At 41.5% G+C, this 19,406-nt stretch overlaps 1 protein-coding gene across 6 annotated transcripts in view; it reads right to left on the reverse strand.

Annotated features, from left to right (window-relative positions):
- Positions 1 to 19,406, reverse strand: part of PRDM2 (PR/SET domain 2) — a 113,863-nt gene that overhangs the window by 31,577 nt on the left and 62,880 nt on the right. For 4 of the 6 annotated variants that reach the window (XM_045548675.1, XM_045548676.1, XM_045548677.1 and 1 more), the window contains 2 exons: positions 10,391 to 10,501; positions 1,299 to 5,700 (listed from right to left, as the gene is read on the reverse strand). In XM_045548675.1, coding sequence (XP_045404631.1) covers positions 1,299 to 5,700; positions 10,391 to 10,501 — 4,513 coding nt within the window. The other 2 variants (XM_045548681.1, XM_045548679.1) reach the window with 2 other exon arrangements.

A 19,406-nucleotide genomic window follows, 5' to 3' on the forward strand; every position in this document is an offset into this window, starting at 1 on the left:
AATCTAATCCTTTAATCCTACAGTAAATCATTCAAATCGGCCTTGGCTACTGATTCTTCTCTACATCTTTCTTTAGCCACAGTTTAAGGCACACCAGCACCAAGAATTCCACCTGATCAATTATGCAGTGATAATACATAATTGTGCACTATGACCTCATGCAGATGTCCTCATGACCTCTCCAAAATAGCAGTCACTCCACAGTCTCTAATTCTGCTCACTTAAAGCACCAAAGAACTTTCAGACACCAAAAGCTATAGCCACGAAAGCCTGGAGTCAGGTCAGGCAGCTTTCTCTAAGACAAGGTTTACAGGTATTTTGTAGAAATGCTATCTGATGATAAATAATTTCACAGGATATTGACCTATAGGAATTACTCAGGAAACAGCAGGAATTCCAAGGATGCATATCAACTTAGGGTAAGGGACTCAGAAGTCAATGTAACAAATTTAACTATTGCCATATCTTTTTGTCAGTCACTAAGAACAGTTCCTAACATAGAGAAACATGCAATAAAAGTCAACTCAAATCTAAGATGAATCCCTACATAATTACTGGGGAAAAAAAAGGCATTGACAAATGAGGTGGTCTCGCCCTGGGTTATCACATGTGCCTGAAAGACCCCAGAGGGTCTCTGCCTTGTTATACGGTTCTAAGTGCTCTCTCCTACTCTTCTTCCCCTCTGGAACCTGTCTTATTTATTACTGGAGATTGCGGGCGGGGACATACGACATTTTTTTAAAAAACGTTTTGTTTAACCAATGCAGCAAGTTGTTAAAATTAAAACACCAGCAATCAGAGCACAAATGATGAAAGCAGTCTCATTTACTATACCTATGCTGAAGTCACAAAAATATTAAACAACATTGCAACATGGTTTACTAATGAACTCAGTCATCCATCATAACCTAAGAAATGATCTATGATCAGGAAATAATACACCTGACACTATTAACCAAGATATGAAGGAAGTTTAAGAGAATCTCAGCTTTTCCTACAGAGTTCTTTTGAGAGCTTTTCCAGGGTTTCAGATTCAATTCACACTTGGCCCTATTAAAGAAATGGTACCTCTTTGTGAGTCCTTTGTCTGAAACAAAAACTATCTATTCATCTCTACGGCAGCCGAAGCAGTAACCCTTCGTGCCTACAACTTACGCAACAGCTATTTCCTTTAAATGCTTAGATAAAAATTTTATGGGAAAGGAAGAAAAGATACAAACAAACGGAAAAAAAAAAAAGAAACCCACGGGCAAGGACACTGCTGTCTTGTGCCTTTCCCTTCATGAGCTGGAGCTTACCTGAAGTCCTTCAGCTCCTGCTTGGCGCTGCCGTCCTCTCTCTTGTTCTCACTCAGGTCGGCAGCAGCTGCCAGCTGAAGGCTTCGGGTGACTGGCCCCCCACTCCGCTCTCTGGATTTTATATTGAACCGGTCTGTTCTTTTCTTGCTCGCCAGGGCGGACTTGCTTTGTAAAACAGCTTTGCTCTTCTGTACCCTCACGTGCAGGCTCCGGGGGGTTTTGCTCGAGAGCTGCGCAGAATGATTCTTGGCCACAGCTTTGGGTTTTTTCCCCTCAACGTGAGTTATTTTGGCCATTCTTATTGGGCTGGAGTTCCTTAAAGAAGAGGAGCTTGGTTTTTTGGACTTAACCGAAGCTGCAAATTTGACATTCTGCTTGGACCTGAAGGATGAGGAGGGTAGTGGGACTTGGGCGGGGCCGGAGCTGCGGGCTCTGGTCTTGCCCAAAGGAGCCTGCATGCTTTGCATTTTAATCTCTGCATCTGCTGTCCGTCTGCGGTGGTTGCTGTTACTGTTTTTGTCACTACTTGCAGGTGATGAGTGTCCACCTTTCTTGGATGAATGAGAAACTTTTTTTTTTGGAGGAGAATGGGGCTTTTTGGGACAGCTGAAAGCGGCATGTTTATTCAGGCTTCCAATGTACGTGAACTCTCGATTACAGTAAGGGCAGATGTGAGAAGATGACTCAGAAGTATTTTTCAAGTCGGCCTTCTGCTTTGCAGATTTGTTTTTTTGAAGGATTGCTTTCTGTACAAGTTGATTTTTTTTCTTCAATGCATTTAATTTGAGCTTATTCGATGACATTTTGCTAAGCTCAACACTAAAGTTCAGTCTTTTGGGTTGTCCCATTCGTCGGAAGGCATTTTTCCCAGAGTTATCTAAAACCACCACACCATTTTTGGGTTGTACAGTTTGTTTCAACGGTACTGGATTTTTCTTAGGGGTATACCTCTTCTTGTCACTTGCAGAAGCACATGCCAAGATATGTTTGTGTAACTCAGGCATGTTGTCAACACCTTTTCCACATTTTGTGCAGCGAATGGCAGTAGTAAAAGTCTGTGGAATATTGTGTGTAGTGAAATTTGTGGCCGTCACACCGATACCCATGGGATTTCGGTGATGGTACTGAAATGGAGGTGGCTTAAAGCTTGGGTAATGCTGATTGAGACCCAATCGAACATCTGGATCTTTCGTCTTTATTCCAGAAGCCATTATTTTTATGGTCGTATAAAGCTCTTCAGAGGAATCATTTAACTCTTCCTCTTCTTTAGAAGATTCTAATGGATCTTCCGGCAAACTCTGCATATGCTCTATGTGGGCCTTGCTGGGATCTGTGAAGTTCTGGGGCCTCAGAGTCCCACTTTCAAACTCATGGTGTGTGCACACCTTATCTGGGTGGAGATCTCGCTGGTGCTGCTGCAAATTGCACAAAAAAGCAAATTCTTTTTTACAAACAGAACACACAAAGATATTTCCAACTCCATGAAGCAAAAAGCGATGCTCTGACAAATCAGTTTTGTCCTTAAAAAGCTGTACACAAAATTCACATTTGAAGGGCCATTCTTCAGCATGAATAGATAAATGTTTGGTTAGATCTTTAATGGAAAGAAAAGGTGATTCACAGACATTGCAAACAAAGTTTTTGTTGAATGTTTCCTGAACGATATCCTGTTCAACAGCAGACTGGGGCTCTTCCCTGGGTTTCAGATCTTCATTCTCTAATTCCTCCGGTTTGAAAGATATCATGGGGAGAGAAGCCTCCAGATTATCACCAGAGGAAACGACAGATGATACTGCAGAAAGAGGAGGAGGAGAAGGGGAAGAGGAGGAGGAGGAAGAGAATGAAGAGGAAGAAGATGATGAGGAGGAGGAGGAAGAAGAAAGTGTTGGAGGCCCAGGTGAAGCAGCAGACATAAGAGGCTCCACGGGGGGAATGGGAGAGGGAGAGGGAGATACCGTAGGGGACAGAATTGGGAGTGGGGACTGTGTGGTGGCATTCGAGAGTGGCGAGGGACATGGATGAGGAGATGTGCCGGAAGAGGGGGCTGGAAGAGGTATGGTGGGAAGGAGGGGAGGAGGTGGAGTGGCAACAGTTAATACGGGAGGACAGGGTGGAGGAGAAGAGGGATCGGTGGGGACCAAGAGAGGAGGCAGCTGACTGGAAGAATGGGAAGACGGCTGCAGGGCAGGTGACGAAGGGCAAACACCAGGTGAGGACTCAGCTGTCGGAGCAGGGAAACCAGAGTCAGGGCCAAGGTCAGGATCTGGCTGGCCTTCTAGGGACTTGCAAGGACTTGGGCTCCTGGCCACATCTGCAGTGTTTTCTACAGGTAAATCGACGCCATTATATTCATTGAGAAGAACCTTCTGTAGCATGCGGGTGGTTGGTTTCTTTTTCTTTACAGCACTACAGGTTGACTGTACTGAATGATTTTCTTTGAATTCCTTCCCTTCAGAGTCACTACAAGGCTTTTTATGCACACTGAGATCTAATACAGATTCCCACTGGACCAGAGTCTTGCCTGTACCTTCACCCTTCTGTTTGATACCACTGGATAAATCTAGCGGCTGTTGGTTGCACACATTGCTAAAAGTAGAACTAGCTGTCCACTCTTTAGATATTTTATATTCATCAAAGCACGAGGGGCTCACAGTTTCTTTCTCATCTCTCCCAGACATACTCCAGGCTGGCGAGTCACTATGACTTTCTAATTTGGGTTTCTTGGAAGTCAGAACCGAATCGGTCCATGCTGCTTTCCCATCACTTGGCTTTCCAAAGTCTCGAAGGGCAGGACTGTGCTGTGGAGAACTGGGAGGAGAGGTGGTTCGCCTCTTGAACCTACTGGAGGTCACAGGTAACATGGATGCAGGAGCAGACACACAAATAGGACCTAATTTAGGTATTTCAGTTGCTGAAATCCCTGCAGGAGGAGTTAGTTTATCCTGGGTTTGAAGAAGTTGTTTGAGCTGTGATGACAAATAAACACTTTTCTCTTTATGGAAAGACACTGTCTCTGTCGTTGATATGCTTAGAGGCAGATTTAGGGAACACGAAGGGGCCACGGGGTCAGAATCTGTTTCAGCTTTAATTCTGGGTAGCACGGGTGGACTAGTAGTTCTCCGTTTCTTGGACTCACTGTTTGTGCTGCTGGAAGGTTCTTTAGGAAGATCATCTGTTACAGGGACCTGTGTGGTCTTTATATTTTGAGTAATTTCCACTGTAACTGGAGTGAGCAGACAATTTATACCATACAAATCTGCCGAATTAGATTCCATCTCAATTACATCACAGCTACTGGTGGTGGTGTTAGTTTGAATTTTACCATCAATATAGTAATTTAAGTTTTCAGAAATATTGCTAGAAATGTCCATGATGTACACGTCATCTGCTTCCCCTTCCTCCTCTGGCTCTGTGCTGGGGACGTAGACATTCTGGGTGGGCTGGGCCTGCTCCACCGGAGGCTGCAGCTCCTCAAGGCCTCCTTTTCGCCGCACCCCTTTGGGAATCAGATGGCGTTCGTGAACTCTACGCTGATGCCGTCGCATGTTAGTATGAGTCCCAAAAACCTTTTTACAGTATTTGCATGGATGAAGTTCTTTAACTTCCCCATTCTCTTCTAAAATAGAAGAATTTACTGTTTCTTGGGAAGCTTTCTCTGAACCCACGATCAGACAGTCTTGCCCAAGATTGGGAGGATTCGATTCATCTTTCTGAGCAACATTTTCTCCAGATACTTTGCCATCAGCTAGGTCCTCTGATGGCTGCAGCGTCAGGCTGGGTTTTCGCTTTAGCCCAGCTTCGTGGCGCCGCTCGTGCCGCCTCCTGTTGATCTGCGTGCCGAACGCCTTCCCGCAGTACTTGCATTTGAAGGCGTGATTGACCGTGGATATGTGGATGTGCATGTGGCGCTCCAGCCCCTGCTTGGTTGTGAACTTCCTTTCACAGTGCGGACACGGGAACAGAGACGTTTCAAATACGTCGCCATTGGCCTCCTCCTTAGTTTTAGGGATTTTGATAACAGGTGTTACCTCTGGAAAGTCTTCAAGAACTTTTGAAATATTTTTTGGTTCTTCTAATAAATCTTCTGGTTTCTCATCACACCGTATTTCTGGCTCTTTCACAGAACTTTCATTTGGCATGTCAGCTTCCTCCTCCCCCTCTTCTTCCAACTCATCTTCATCTTCTTCTTCTTCTTCCTCCTCTTCCTCCTCCTCCTCCTCTTCCTCCAAATCATTCACCTCACAGTTTGTTGCTTCTAATTTCTCCTCTGGTTCTGGTCGCGGCTCGCAGGCAGGGCACGGGGCTACCCGTTCTGGAAGCACATCCTGACCAGCCACCTCCTGAAGAGAGGCTGGCTGCTCCAGTGCCGAAGCCAAAGGTTTCTCCTCCTCTTCTTTAGGACCTAAAAAGCACACGGAAGCAGAAGCATGGAGGTGAAGCATGGAAAACCAGCCACCCTGTGATCAACTTGTATGATTCAAGTTATTTCTCTTACACCTAAAATGCATAAGGCAGATTACGATTCACAATAAATTACTTCTACTTTATATACTTCATTTATAGAGCGGTACTGGATATGAATCCATTTCGCCCACCCATTCATTCAACAACAATTTGCAGGGTACCTGCTACGTACCAGGCAACATTCTGGGCAGTGAGGATACACACATGAACACAACAGGTAAGAATGCCCACGTGGAGCTTAGATTCTTTTCTGTGTTCAGTCACACATATGTACACTTCTATTTATAAAAACTGTAGCATTTAAATTGTGTTGGAGTAGCTGATAGGAAATTTCAGGAGACTAAATTCCAGTTTTTCATGATTCCAAACTAAAACGAGTTAATTGCTAAACACATCACCAGATTAGATTCTTAGTAGTCTGTCTTGAGTGGACAATCCTCTTTCTCTCTCCTTTCTGACTTAAACTCTGTGTTTACAAGCCAGAACACTTTCCAGAATTGTGTAATCAGAGTTTTTTTTCAAGTCAAAGACACTTTACAGATCATCTATTCTAAGGCTTACCAAGTTATTAAGAGCTGAGAAGCACCTCACTGAAGGCAACAGAAACGTGAAGTAACTTCTGGGTTTCTATGCCTAGCCCACCTGAGGCAAGTGGTAGAAAATGGTCAGAGAAGAACTCACTGGTGGGGTGACAATGGAGCAGAGACCTAAAGAAAACAAGCCATGCATATAACTGGGGGAGGAACCCATAACCCACAAGTGCACAAGCACTGAGCCAAGAACATGCTAGATGTGTTGAAGAAACAGCAAGGAAGTCAGTAAGGTGGGGGGTTGCTAGGGGTGGGGGGCAGAGAGAAGAGAAGGGAAAGGGGCAGGAGATGAAACAGAGAGGTAACTAGGAACCTGCTTACGCAAGACCTTGTAGGCTGTTGGCTTTTACTCTGAGTGAAACAGGGAGCTACCACACAGTTCTAACAGAGAAATACGGCATGGTCTGACTTATATTCAAGAGAATCACTCTGACTGCTCTGAGAAACAAGACCCTAGATGGACAACAGAGGGGCTAATCCATCCTCCAGGAGAAAGGCAGGACAGTCATACAGGAGTGGCATTAGGGCTGTGGTAGAAGTGGTCAGACTCTGGATGTATTTTGGAGATGACAATGACAAAATGTGCTTGTTGACTGGCTGTGGTTAGAAAGAAAGAAGAGCCAAGGAGGAGTCCTCACAACTGCAATAATCCTATTTACTGCACTGTAGATGACCACTGGAGCAGCAGGTTTGGTTTGTGTACATGTGTGTTGGGGGAGATCAAGGTTACTTTGGACGTGCTCAAGTTGAAGGTACCTGAGGCATTCAAGTGAAGATATCAACCAGACAGCTTCACATGAAGCTCAAGTTCAGCAAAGAGGGTGAGCCTAGAGATGTCAAGGTCCTCAGGCTAGAGAAGGTACTTAGAACACTGGACTAGGGGAGGTCACCTGGAAAGTGAATGCAGACAGAAGAGGGACAAGGGGCCGGGCCCAGATGACTCCATACTGAGAGGTTAGGGGGATGGCCAGGGAGGCACCCAGAGAACCAAGAGTGGTGTGGCCCTGAGGCTAAGTAAAGAAACTACTTCAAGGAGGGAACAGTCAGCTGTGTCCAGAACTACTGATGGACTGGGTAAGATGGGGCTAAGAATGGAACATTCCATTTACAAAGATGGAGGTCTGGTGATTGTGACAACAGTTTTAGTGGAGAAGTGGGGACAAAATGCTTAACAGAGTTCCTAAGGAGAACTGAAGGAGGCAGGAGAGACAGGGAGACTGTTAGGAACGCTTTCAAGATCTGCTGTAAAGGAAAAGAGGGAAATGGGGTTGGAGTCGGAAGGAAACATAGGGACAACAGGTGACTCTTAAAGACAGGAGCTATAACGGCAGGTTTAATGCTGATGGGGATGGTCTATGATGCTGCTTTCCCTATAGCACCACCTGCCACACTGCTGAATTGGGCCCTCTTACCTGCAGACACTTGCAGAGCTAAGACAGGCTCTGGAGAGGAGGCAGAGCTACTCTGACATCTCCAGGCTATGTTATCTGGATGTTCCCTCAATCACTAGATAAACATTTACTGAGCACCCACTATATGCCAGTACTAGGTAAACAAGACTGTCAAGGGCCTTACCCGTATAGAGCTTCACTTTAACAGAGGCCACAAACAAGCAAGCAGGCAATATGCTAAAGTAAAGTAATGGCTGCGCTCGTGGGAGTGACTGCGGTACAGAAGCGCACAGCAGGGGCATCCAATGGCACTTGGCTAATCAAGAGAGGCTTCTTAGACAAGTACTAAGCAGGCTGAACCTGAAGGACTTAAGAATTGAGCATGGAAGAGGAAAAGCAAGCAGGGAGGAATCAAAACACAGAGAACACTGTAAATTACGGTGGACTATCTGGGGCAATGGGGATCCATCAAGGTATTTTAAAACAGGAAAATGCCATTTGGGAGATTCAGCTACAACATGGGTTAAGGGACAGGGAGAAGGACATTACTGGAGACCAAGGAACAAGACCGGCAGAATGAGAATAGAATGGAGATGTTGGCAGAAAATGCTAAGCAGAAAATGGAAAGAAGCAGTAAAGGCAGAAAAAGTGGCCGGACTTTCATGATACAACAGACCGTTGCCGGATGTGGGGACTACTTGGATACAGCAGGAAAAAGGGGGTCAATGCAAGGTATTACCACAAGTTCAATTACTCACTCCTAACCCTCTTGCTGCTTCCCAGGAACATCAGCCTTACTTTTTCCCATCTGCTACTACATGTACTAGGCAATGAGGTTTCTGCTTCTAAATAGAAACCAGTCTTCTCCTCCAGACAAATTTCATAAATTCCATGAGCTTTTCCACAAACAGGGAAACCAGTCATTTGATGGTGATAATATATTATAAATTAGGAGCTAGTTTTCTTTTCAAATACATTTTCAAAAAGACCCAGAATGTTCCCAAAAAAAGTCAAAATGAGACAACAGAAAATGCCTCTCTGAGGCTCAGAAATTTCTTTATAGAGTTCACGTTCAATCAAAATCTGTGGCTTCTTTTGATAGGGGGAAAATGTCTTTTCCCCATGACTGGTAAACAATCCCAGATTTAAAACTGTCTAAAGTAAAATGAACCTAAATATGCACAGCTCCATTAACTAAAAAGGTCCATGCCAAAGTGTGTCCACATACTTGATAATAGTCTGCCGAGCTTTAAATATAAAAGGAGGTTTGGGGACCACAAAGAGGAGTATGAACCATTTACTCATTATATAGACCACTTGCTGAGGACGAGGCGGAACATTCACGGAGGCCTGTGAACACACTGCACAGAACCGGCCTCACTTTGACCAGCCATACCACAAACTGGGGTGTAAGCAGCAAATGTCTTTTTTCATGGGACTCGATGTTTTATCAGGGAAAAAAATATTGCCTAAATTACTGACGAGGAGGAGGAGCCTGTTGGATTTGTTTTTCAATTCTGCCACCAAAGGTAGTGAGGTTATTTAGTAATTTTTGTTGTTCAAACAAATGTCTTAGAAAATCTGCTACTCGGAGGCAGAACTTAGTTCTATAAAGCTCTGGGAAATGAACTCATCTATTCTTGCTTCAAAGAACAGCACAAAAAATTACAATCCTTTATGAATGCTATCACTACAAACAGTGCTAATGAAATGGTTACAAAAGGCATCTAAAATATTTTGGGTTTTTTTTTCCACAAATGTTTCTTGAAAGAGTCACAAGCCTGTATTCTGAGATCTGCCTATTGGGGTCACTATAAACAACTCTTGAGCAAGTCCCGGTCGCTACATAAATGTGCCCACTGCAAATTAAGACACACCTCCCTCATCTCTGTTATCAACAGTGTCAATATGGCGGCCCCACTGCAATGACCACCCACAGGGCAGGCTGTCTTTCTGATTAACTTTCAATCCATGCCTCTCTGTGAATTCTTACATCATGGAAGGCCTAGATTACTAATCCTCAGAGGAATTATAAAGAGGAAAATTTTACAGGGAGAAACACAAAGAGACAAACTAAGAATTTGAATTTTGGAAAAAAAAAAAACCTCTTCATTCTGTTTTATAAAATCAAAGGTTTTTAATATTGTCAAGTAAATGTTTAATTGAAGTGTAAAACACACATATATTAAAGTGTATAAATCATAAGTATATAGCAAGATAAAATTTTTACTAAGGAAACACACCCATGTGACCACCCCACAGCTCAGTAACGGGACACTACCAGGACCCCAGAAGCCACCTCACAGCCCTGCCAGTCTGACTTCTATCACCATAGATTTGTTTTCATGATTTTGAACTTTGTATTATTTATAAATACAATACATAATATGTTTCATTTTATTTTAACAAGAGAACAATTTCATTTTTAATAAGGATTTTTATAATCAACAAGGATTTTGATAATTTTTTGAAGAGAAGGTAGGATATGGAAGGCTCAGTTCACCGTATTAAATTTAGGCAGTTTTGCTGTTTAACCCCTTTACAGTTCCTGAGAATGATTCTCAGAAGGGCGACAGAAGGAGATACAAAGTTAAATTAACTGGTACATACATACCCAAATCAGACCAGTCCAATATCACAAGCTTACCTTCCACAGAATCTCTCATATTTGCAAAGGTGGAATCTGGCTCACTTGTCTTCAGCTGTATGTCTTGGGTTTTGTTTCCTTTGTTTTTATTTTCCTGGGATTTTTTCTTCCCTGAAACACAATATTTATTTATTCATTTACTTGTTATTCTAAATTCTTAAAGATGACAATTATTAATCCAATCACAGCAAATTGCATATTTCTAAGTGGTTATCACTTTGGATTCCTAAAGAAAGAAATGGATGATGAATATAAATACTTTTAAGTCATGTCAGAGAAAAGAAAAACCCATAAATCCTGTATTTTTGAGAATCCTGGGCATTAGTTTCCTTGATAGCTGTAACAGTGATCAAATTAACAGATAATATATTCTCAAAATGTTAACGCTGATGTCAAAGGAAAATCAGTAATAACACTGAGTTTCAATACCACACAAATATTAGAGACTGGCAGAAGTCTGGTTATCTGTAAGAAGCATATTAGAGAAAAACAATATGGTGTAACTTGGGGCCCTTTTAGTTAAAATATGATTAGCCACAATTGTCGGAAGTAAAATAAGAACAGCACAGATTCCACTGGATTACAAGCAATACACATTCACAATGGCTCCAATATCGAATGCAGAGTAATTATGAATAATTCACTGCCCACCAGCACAGTGCTCGGAGGGTCCTGAGGGATTTGACTCTAGGTCCAGTACAGTTCAACATTTCAGTAACAATTCAGACCACGGAATTCAGGAAACACTAACTGCATTTCAAGTGATACAATATTTTAGAAGATAAGAGTAAAATGCAACATATTTCTGATAAATTCTGCAACAATGAACTGAAGTCATGAAGATACTCAATAAAGATAAACGATTCTCTATAGAAGTACCAATACTGAAGGTTCAGAAGTTCAGTCTCTTTAGGATTTAACCAAAATTTGTGACCCTTCTTTTCCATGTTTTAATTTCCAGATATCCTTTTCCCAGTAGCCGGTACTTCTCAGTCTTCAGATCCAGACAGGTTCCTATTCCTCTTCCCTGAACACTCCTCTTTCTGCACCGCTCTCCCCAAACAGGCCTCCACCAGCTTCCAGAGCTACAAGCCTCTGCCACCTTTACCTCTGCATTAGTGAAATGACAGACTAGAAACCACTTATAGCTTCTGAACACACAGAATCACTACAGAGAAGTGCAGTTAGCTAAAATGTAGACAACAGATAAAAATGAGGTTAGAGACACAAAATAACAGCATGGAAAAGATCATAGATTAAAAGTGGAAACATCAATTACAATACAAACATTAATCCTAAAAAACACCACCCGATTTTGATAAAAATATAAGAGATGCAACAAAAAAGAATACAAAATGCTTAGCAATCATTTAGTTTTAAAAAGCAAATTCTAAAATACCATTTTAAACACCTAATTCTTCAGCCTCTAAGAAAACAAGATATTTCTTGTAACTACGTATATAAGGGTTCACCCACGTAAATTCCTGGTAACATGCCTACCAGTTTCTTTCCAAAGGCCATTTGGAACTCAGGACACAAGCACAGGCACTCACTGGAACCACATTCTGGTGGGAATAGAAGTCGAGGGTTTGTGTGGAGACGGCTTACTCGTGCGTGTTTCCAGGTAAAGAATTATGAACCAATCCCCCCTGCAATGGGCATGTGCATGTAACCACCTTTCCTCATGAGTAACCTCCTCTTAGGCTTCTTTCTCCCTTTGTCAACTGAACAGCACTTATCCTAAATCTGATGACTAAAGCTCTTCAGGGACCCAGTTTTGTTTAAAGGCATTTGGATTCTACCTCCTTTCAACCAGTTTTTATGCCCAGTCTGACATAAGGCCTTGCTGTGTGTGTTATGCTCCGCCCTTATCATATTACTAATACCCAACAAAATGCTTATCACCCACATACACAATGCAAATATAAAGGGCACCTGCCTACATAACATAGCACAAGTGCTGCAATGCTGCAGTTGATGCCTGAGGAAATCCACAGCTTCTTTTATTACCATGTGAAGGGCTCCTGGCATATCCCTCAGACATTTGATTCAAAAGTTATATTCAGGGGCCTATAATCATCCTAGCACTTTGGGAGGCCTAGGAGAATCGCTTAAAGTCAGGAGTTCTAGACCAGCCTGAGCAAAAGCGAGATCCCATTTCTACAAAAAACAGAAAAATTAGCCAGGCGTGGTGGCGTAAGCCTGTAGTCCCAGCTACTGGGGAAGCTGAGGCAGGATGATCGCTTGAGCCTAGGAGTTGGAAGTTGCAGTGAGCTAGGCTGATGCACTCTAACCCAGGCAGCATACACAGTGAGACCCTGTCGGAGGGGAGGGGAGTCAATTTGTTGTAATACAATCACTTGCAAAAGAAATTCAAAGATTTTCTGCAACTTCTCAAATACTGTACAAACCCAGTTAGCAAGTCATATAAAAAAACAAAGTACACTAGCCTCTATCTAAATAGAGTATTGAATAAGTGAAATTTCTATATTTATATCATAATAAAACAAAGTACAATTTTAATAATACCATCAAGATGCACTCAAAATGAATTCACATAACTATCCAGAAGGTAAAGTGCTTTTTAAAGGTTTATTCCCTGCCTAAAAGAACATTAGAACACCTGGCTGACACCAAATGTCAAACGTCTATTTTGCACTCCTAAAACCTAATCAGTAAGAAGTTACTTTTCTCCCTCTAGGTGTCCTCATTAAAAGCCACAACCATGGAAACCTATTCCACTGCGAACAGAAGCCACTTGCGGTAAGTACATCTCTTGTATCCTATTCAGAGGACTAACGAGAGTCCCAAAACAGACAACTGTGGCTTTCCCGGGAGTCTCAACCTCAACATGCGTGGCATTCCAGGCTGCCCAATTCCGCTGTGGACGGTTGTCCCACACGAGAGGATGTTTAGCAGCACCTGTGCCCTCTACCCACTAAATGCTAGGAGCACCCCTCTTCTAGTTGTGACAACCCAAAGTCTTTAGATACGGCCAAATGTCCCTTGGGGAGGAAATCTCCCCAGGATAAGAACCACTAGGCTAGACCAATGTATTTCCGGGTCACTAAAGACATGTGGGATTCTCTATATATTTGTTTAAAATAACAAAAAAGTACTTGAATTTCACTAATAAACCAATTCTAAAAACGGAGAAATGAAGAATTTACCACCAAAGTAACTTTGGTGAACACTGACAGCATTTATTATAGAAATGCATCTACCATGACTATCAATCATCCATGGAATTGAGATTATCTGACAGATGAGAAACAATGTTCTGAATCTTAGCCAGAAACATCTATCAAGTTACTTCTCATTAGCCTTACATTAGAGATGAAGAGATGATCAAAATCACCTGTCCTGCCTGCTGTTTTGTGGGAGATACTGAAGGCCAGGGCCACGGAGGGACCAATCAAGTCTATGATGGAGCAGAAATTAGAACCAAGAGGTCCTGCCCACACTTCCACACGCTTACTGTCACTCACAACCACCAAATAGTCCAACAACAGGTGGTGGAAGTGGCTACATTTCCTTAAATCAGTGCAGTGTTTTCCTGATACTTGATTTGTACCCTGTATGTCATCAAATTATAAGAAAAACAGAAACAAACCTATAAGGACTTTTATGAAGTGGCCTTCTATCTGTGAGGCAAGAGCAGCACGAAGTGGGAGCCGCTGGGAGCCTGGTAAGCACATGAGTGCACTTACCATCGGGTTCCTGAGGGTCCTACATGGCGCTACTGCCAGCTGGCTGCTCCGCTTGGTCTAGACAAGAAAGACAGGAATGAAACACGAGGAAAGTGAAATGGAAATCATGACAAAGAACAGCATGAGGGAGAGAACAAAACTTTATGTACGTGAAGAAAAGAAATGCACACATCAAGATGAGAAATTGAATGCAACAGAAGGAAAACTGTTATCTACTATATCACAGTGCTCACATAGTAAAGAAATGATTAATTTAACTGTGTACTTAGTTGCTGAGAGTAAGACCAATGTAGTTATATACTCATTCTCAGGCCTGTACTGTGCCCACTTTATAGAACTAATGCCCTTACTACTTATGGACCGTTCTGCTAGAAGACCCCAAAGTCCCAATGTATGCCTCTCATTTTCAGGGGAGACACTCAAGGACCAGAAATGTGAAGTAACATGCTCAAGGTCGTATGACTACATGAGCTCTAGAGCCAGAATTAAAACTCAAAGTGATAACACTAAAAATGCTTTCTTCTACAGTTTTCTTAACACCAATAATAGCTTAATTTGACACAAATCAAATAATCTCATGAGTAAATGCAGAATAAATGTAGTCCCTTATTCTTTAAAAGCACTTTACATGCATTATTTCAATTGGTTTCAAGGGCAAATGAAAAAAAACTTGTATAGAGACTTGCACTGCATTTTATAGTAAAGGAGCAACAATCAAATTGGAATGCATTTTTTCCATTTCTATTTTATCTCATACCAGAAACAGTATCAGTCAACAGCACAGAACCCCGATCTGAACAAATATGATTCACCACTGAGTAATATCAATAAAATTGGATTTTCTAGTGAAATAGCTACCACAGAGAGACATTCAACAGCCATAATGACTACTTTCTAAGACAATGTATAGCATGATACTGCTGGTGTCTGGGATGCCAGTTGCAAAATCAAAACTGCTTAAAGCATCACATGAAGAATTTAACCTAGGTCTAGACTATGTTCCACTATCCTAATAAACTGGACAGACACTAGGAAATTCTAAAGAATAACATTTCACTTAAAAATGTTCAGGCAGCAGAGAGATTGCAAAATTCTAGAAGGCTTGCTGAAGTTACGTTAAAAATTCATCACAAGAGTGAAGGCTCATGCATTTGGCGATTTAAAAATTAAATTCAGAACTATATGTAACTCCACATGTGCTGCCTCCTCACTGGGGAGCTATCCAACTCTGGAGTATAAAATCAGAATTAAACATCAGTGCACAGAAGCCAGGGTCATCTGATCTTCATTTGGGGAGCTCACCATCTTACTCAGATCCACAGTTGACTCCAAATCAGCGGAGCCTCCACCTGGGAGAGCTGTACAACTATTCCACGGAAGGTCACCAAGGACAGGAGCTACCCTGAACAAGATCAACACCGACTCACTGGAGAGCAGTTTGTACCTGCTGCCTCCAGTTCATCAGCCCTTCATCCCTGCAACTGAACTTTTATCCTCTCCACTCCAATGGGGCTGACTTTCCCATGGTTAGCAATGATCTCACAATTACAAAGTCCAGTGTTTCTTCAGCCTTGATCTGTCCCAAGTTTCTCCTTCGCATTTGACAATTTGATGTTTCTTTCATTCTTAGAATTCCTCTACCTGCCTTATGACATCAGGATCTAGGATCTCACCTTTTTGCAGTCTTCCTCTTCTTCCTTCCCCTAAACGAGAGAGAAATCTGAAGACTGGAGCCATGCTTTCACACTAGAGTGAAGAAAGGCTTTGACAAAAGTACGCAGCTGAGGGCACAGAACTTAGAGAACAGAACAGATGTGAAATAATGAGATGAACCAACTACACTCAAAGCTGAGAGAGAGAGAGAAGAACCAGAGGACTCTGGCACAGGAGGAGCCTTGACGGTCAGCTTAGTCATCTGCATGTCAGGCAAGTGTGTGAAAGTATAGGATACAAATGCATCATACATCTTTCCAAATTTTTGAAAGGCAAAGGTACTTTTTTGTGACAGCAGGCCAGCTGTGGCACTGGCACTCAGGATACATTTTTGGTTAAGAGCTAACTTAGAGTTCCAAAAGCAAGATAAAATGGCTTAACTGTGAGGAAAGTATAAAGTACATGTTAAATAACTTCTTTACAAGATTTTAAAAAACTAAAATCTGTACTAGATCGTGTTGGTAAGGAAGGCAATGAATGGATAGCAGCAAAGCTATCCTCTTATACAATGGCTAAATGATGTCACTAGTGCAAGACGGTAAAGGGCAGTTGGCGTTAGGCCTCAGCACTACCGTGTATATTTGGTAGCAGTTTGACATTCTGCAGTTGGTGTGATGACGGAGAGGAGGAGAGAAGCTGGAAACAGGTATGTAAAACTAACTTTTTCAACAACAAATGAACAGTCCATTTCAATATCCTTAATGTATGCTTTAAGATAAGAAGAGAATGACTTGGGTGCCCTGGAAGTCATCAAAAGTCACTGATAAAGAGAATCGGGAAACCTGGATAGCAGGGTTGATGGGAGACCAATGCCTCAGAAGCTGGCCAGAAAGGCTTCCTTAAAGGTCAGCAGTGCCACACACAGGGGTGTGGTTATCAGAAGATCACAAGTGGCTGTTCCAACCGGCCAAGGTGAGATCAGTGGCAAAACAAGCCCCATGGGACCATGGTGTTTGAAGTAGCAAGATGCTATGACAGTTGGTTTGTATAGAAGGAATATTTTCTATAGATTTCTTCCTCACTTAAAATAACTGAAATTTACCTGATAGTAAAAAATTCTGTTAAGCTACTTTGGCAAAATTTCAAATCTTTTTCTGCAGTTAAACCCACCCCAGAACTACCTGCAATCCCGGAGGCAAATTATAAAAATAAAATCTTTCTGGTTTTAGGTTGCTCACGGTACTAAAACAGGACTTTAGGCTTTGCTTCCAACAGAAACAATGGAAAAGTTCTGGATTTTGCAGTTCTGCAGATCACAGTATAAATTCTTGAAATGCTTGCTTCCCGCCAGGGGGGCTGTCACACAGCCTTTGCAGCTGTGGAGACTACAGGCTCTCCTAACTCTTCCAAATGTCAGGCTGATGGGAGAACAGCAAAGATCACATCAGAAGGGAGTTCAAGCTTTTAATTTGTCTAAAAAAGGCTTTCAGTGGCTTTGACTGGATAATTCCAAATCCTAGAAAGGACTCACCAAATAAACTTGAGCAAATTCAAATTCAGAAAGCACTGAGTTTCCTTACACTCTTTGGAACCTCAAAAAGTCCTGTGGCATGAACAAAGTGATTTTAGAGACGAATAAAATACCTCTGACACTTAAGAAGCAAGCCTGTTCTATTTTACAATTACTTTAATTTCTAGGTTTCTTCTCATGGTTTTTCAGTAGCTTTTTTTAATAGAGGAAAAATATACACCTAAAATCTGAAAACCTTACACACAAAAGGTGAAGAGACAACTATAAAGCAAAGAATTTAATTCCAGTTCAGGTCTCAGTCCCCTGCAGCCCAATAGTCAGGACTGCTGCAGAGGGGGTGTGCTTCAAGTGCCTGGCAACCTTGCAACACAGGAGACAGCCACACCCTCGAGAATTGGTTACTCTCGACTAAAAGGAAAGTCATTTTTTCTTCTTTCAAAGCCCCTGGTAAATTTTATAATACTGCATCCTGATGAATTAACTACAAAACTCAGTTTAAAAATATTTTTACAAAGTAAAAATCTAGACATAAATCTGAGACAAGATACAACTAAAAACACTAAAAATTCATTCTCCACATTTGGTTACAAAAATGCCCATAGGAACAATGATCAAACCATATCACTAATTAATCAAATCGGGCCACAATGTATCCATAGATCTAAACTTAAGGGTAACCAAGAGGATAGACATTAGGATTTTGGCAGATGGCCCCATGATAAGAATTATTGATGAGGGCATGATATTTTCCCCTGTCTGATTGTATTTTCTAAGATGAACATTTGGCTACATCATAACCCCCCTCCCCAAAAAAATTTAAAAACGAAATGCCTACATTAACAAAATTAATGAGATAAGTGAAAATGTTTCTGTTGGTTGAGATTAACATATGCAATTTAATAACAGCACAATTTGGAAAAGGTCTCTACTTTCTATTGTGCTTGCACAGTAAAAAGTATTCTGAAGTGTTTCTCTGTTCTCTACCTACCTATATGCTCCAGTAAAACTGTTCAAGAAAAAAAACCACTATCCCCAGAAACATGAAATTCACAATGGACACAGTTATAAAGATTTAAAAGGGATTAAAAATATTCATAACAGACATTATTAAATAGCCAGAACTGCTTAGGCATTCACATTACCACTGCTGAACTTTTGGTATACACCCTTTCGGTCTTTCCCTATGCATCACATTATTTCAAACAAAAAATTAATTTGTCTCCTCCTTTCAAACAGCCACACACCTCATTCTTTTTCTTGTTTCACTGCACTTTGTTATTATATCATCATTACTTAAATCAAATATCTAATTTAAACAGTCATGCTGAGTCCCTACCAGTATTAACCTGAGGGTCAATGTCTTGGCAGTTGATTATGATAATCATGAGAATATTCTTCACTAGCTTTTATTTTGCTTCTCCTAAAAATGCAAAGATTAGGCAATAGCATTTGAAAATGCTACAAAAGCATTTATAGAGATATTAAATTCCTTATTCACTTGGCCCTACCACAAAATGAGGCACTTTTATTCCTGTAGGGTTTTTTAGACTCTGGATCATTACTACTCATCGATCTGATCCCACCTCTGCGGAAGGTCTCAACTTGTCCCCAAGCCACCTCCCTGCCTGTAGCTGTGCCCCTGGTCAGCACTTACAGACTGACACACTAGCACTCCAAGGGAAAAGGTCCTAGACTTCTTGGGGCTTCCGTATGCACGTGGGCTGGCACAAATTCGCCCAGTCTGATAAACCCAAAACTGCCAGGGCTGCCTTTCAGATTCAAGAAGCAGAGATAAAACTAAAACATACTCTTCTCATAAAGTAATTATTTTTAAAATCACAAATTACATTTTAAATTCAATACCAGATTTTTTTCTAATAGATCTCCATGTAAAACACAAAATTGTATTAGATTATTCAACGATATATCTCATTCTCAGATGTGCTAGCTTATATCAGACTAGTCAAATTTAACCCAAGGTCATTATTCTTGATAGATTAAAAAAAAATCTCTAATACTGTAAAGTTTCTGGAATCATGGTGAAATAAAGAAGTATTTTGGTAATTTTTCTTGGGTGTTCAATAGCTACACGGCACTGTGAAGAGCTGCAAATATATTATTA

This window comes from Lemur catta, chromosome 3, assembly GCF_020740605.2.
Source record: "Lemur catta isolate mLemCat1 chromosome 3, mLemCat1.pri, whole genome shotgun sequence".
Lineage (NCBI taxonomy): Eukaryota > Metazoa > Chordata > Mammalia > Primates > Lemuridae > Lemur > Lemur catta.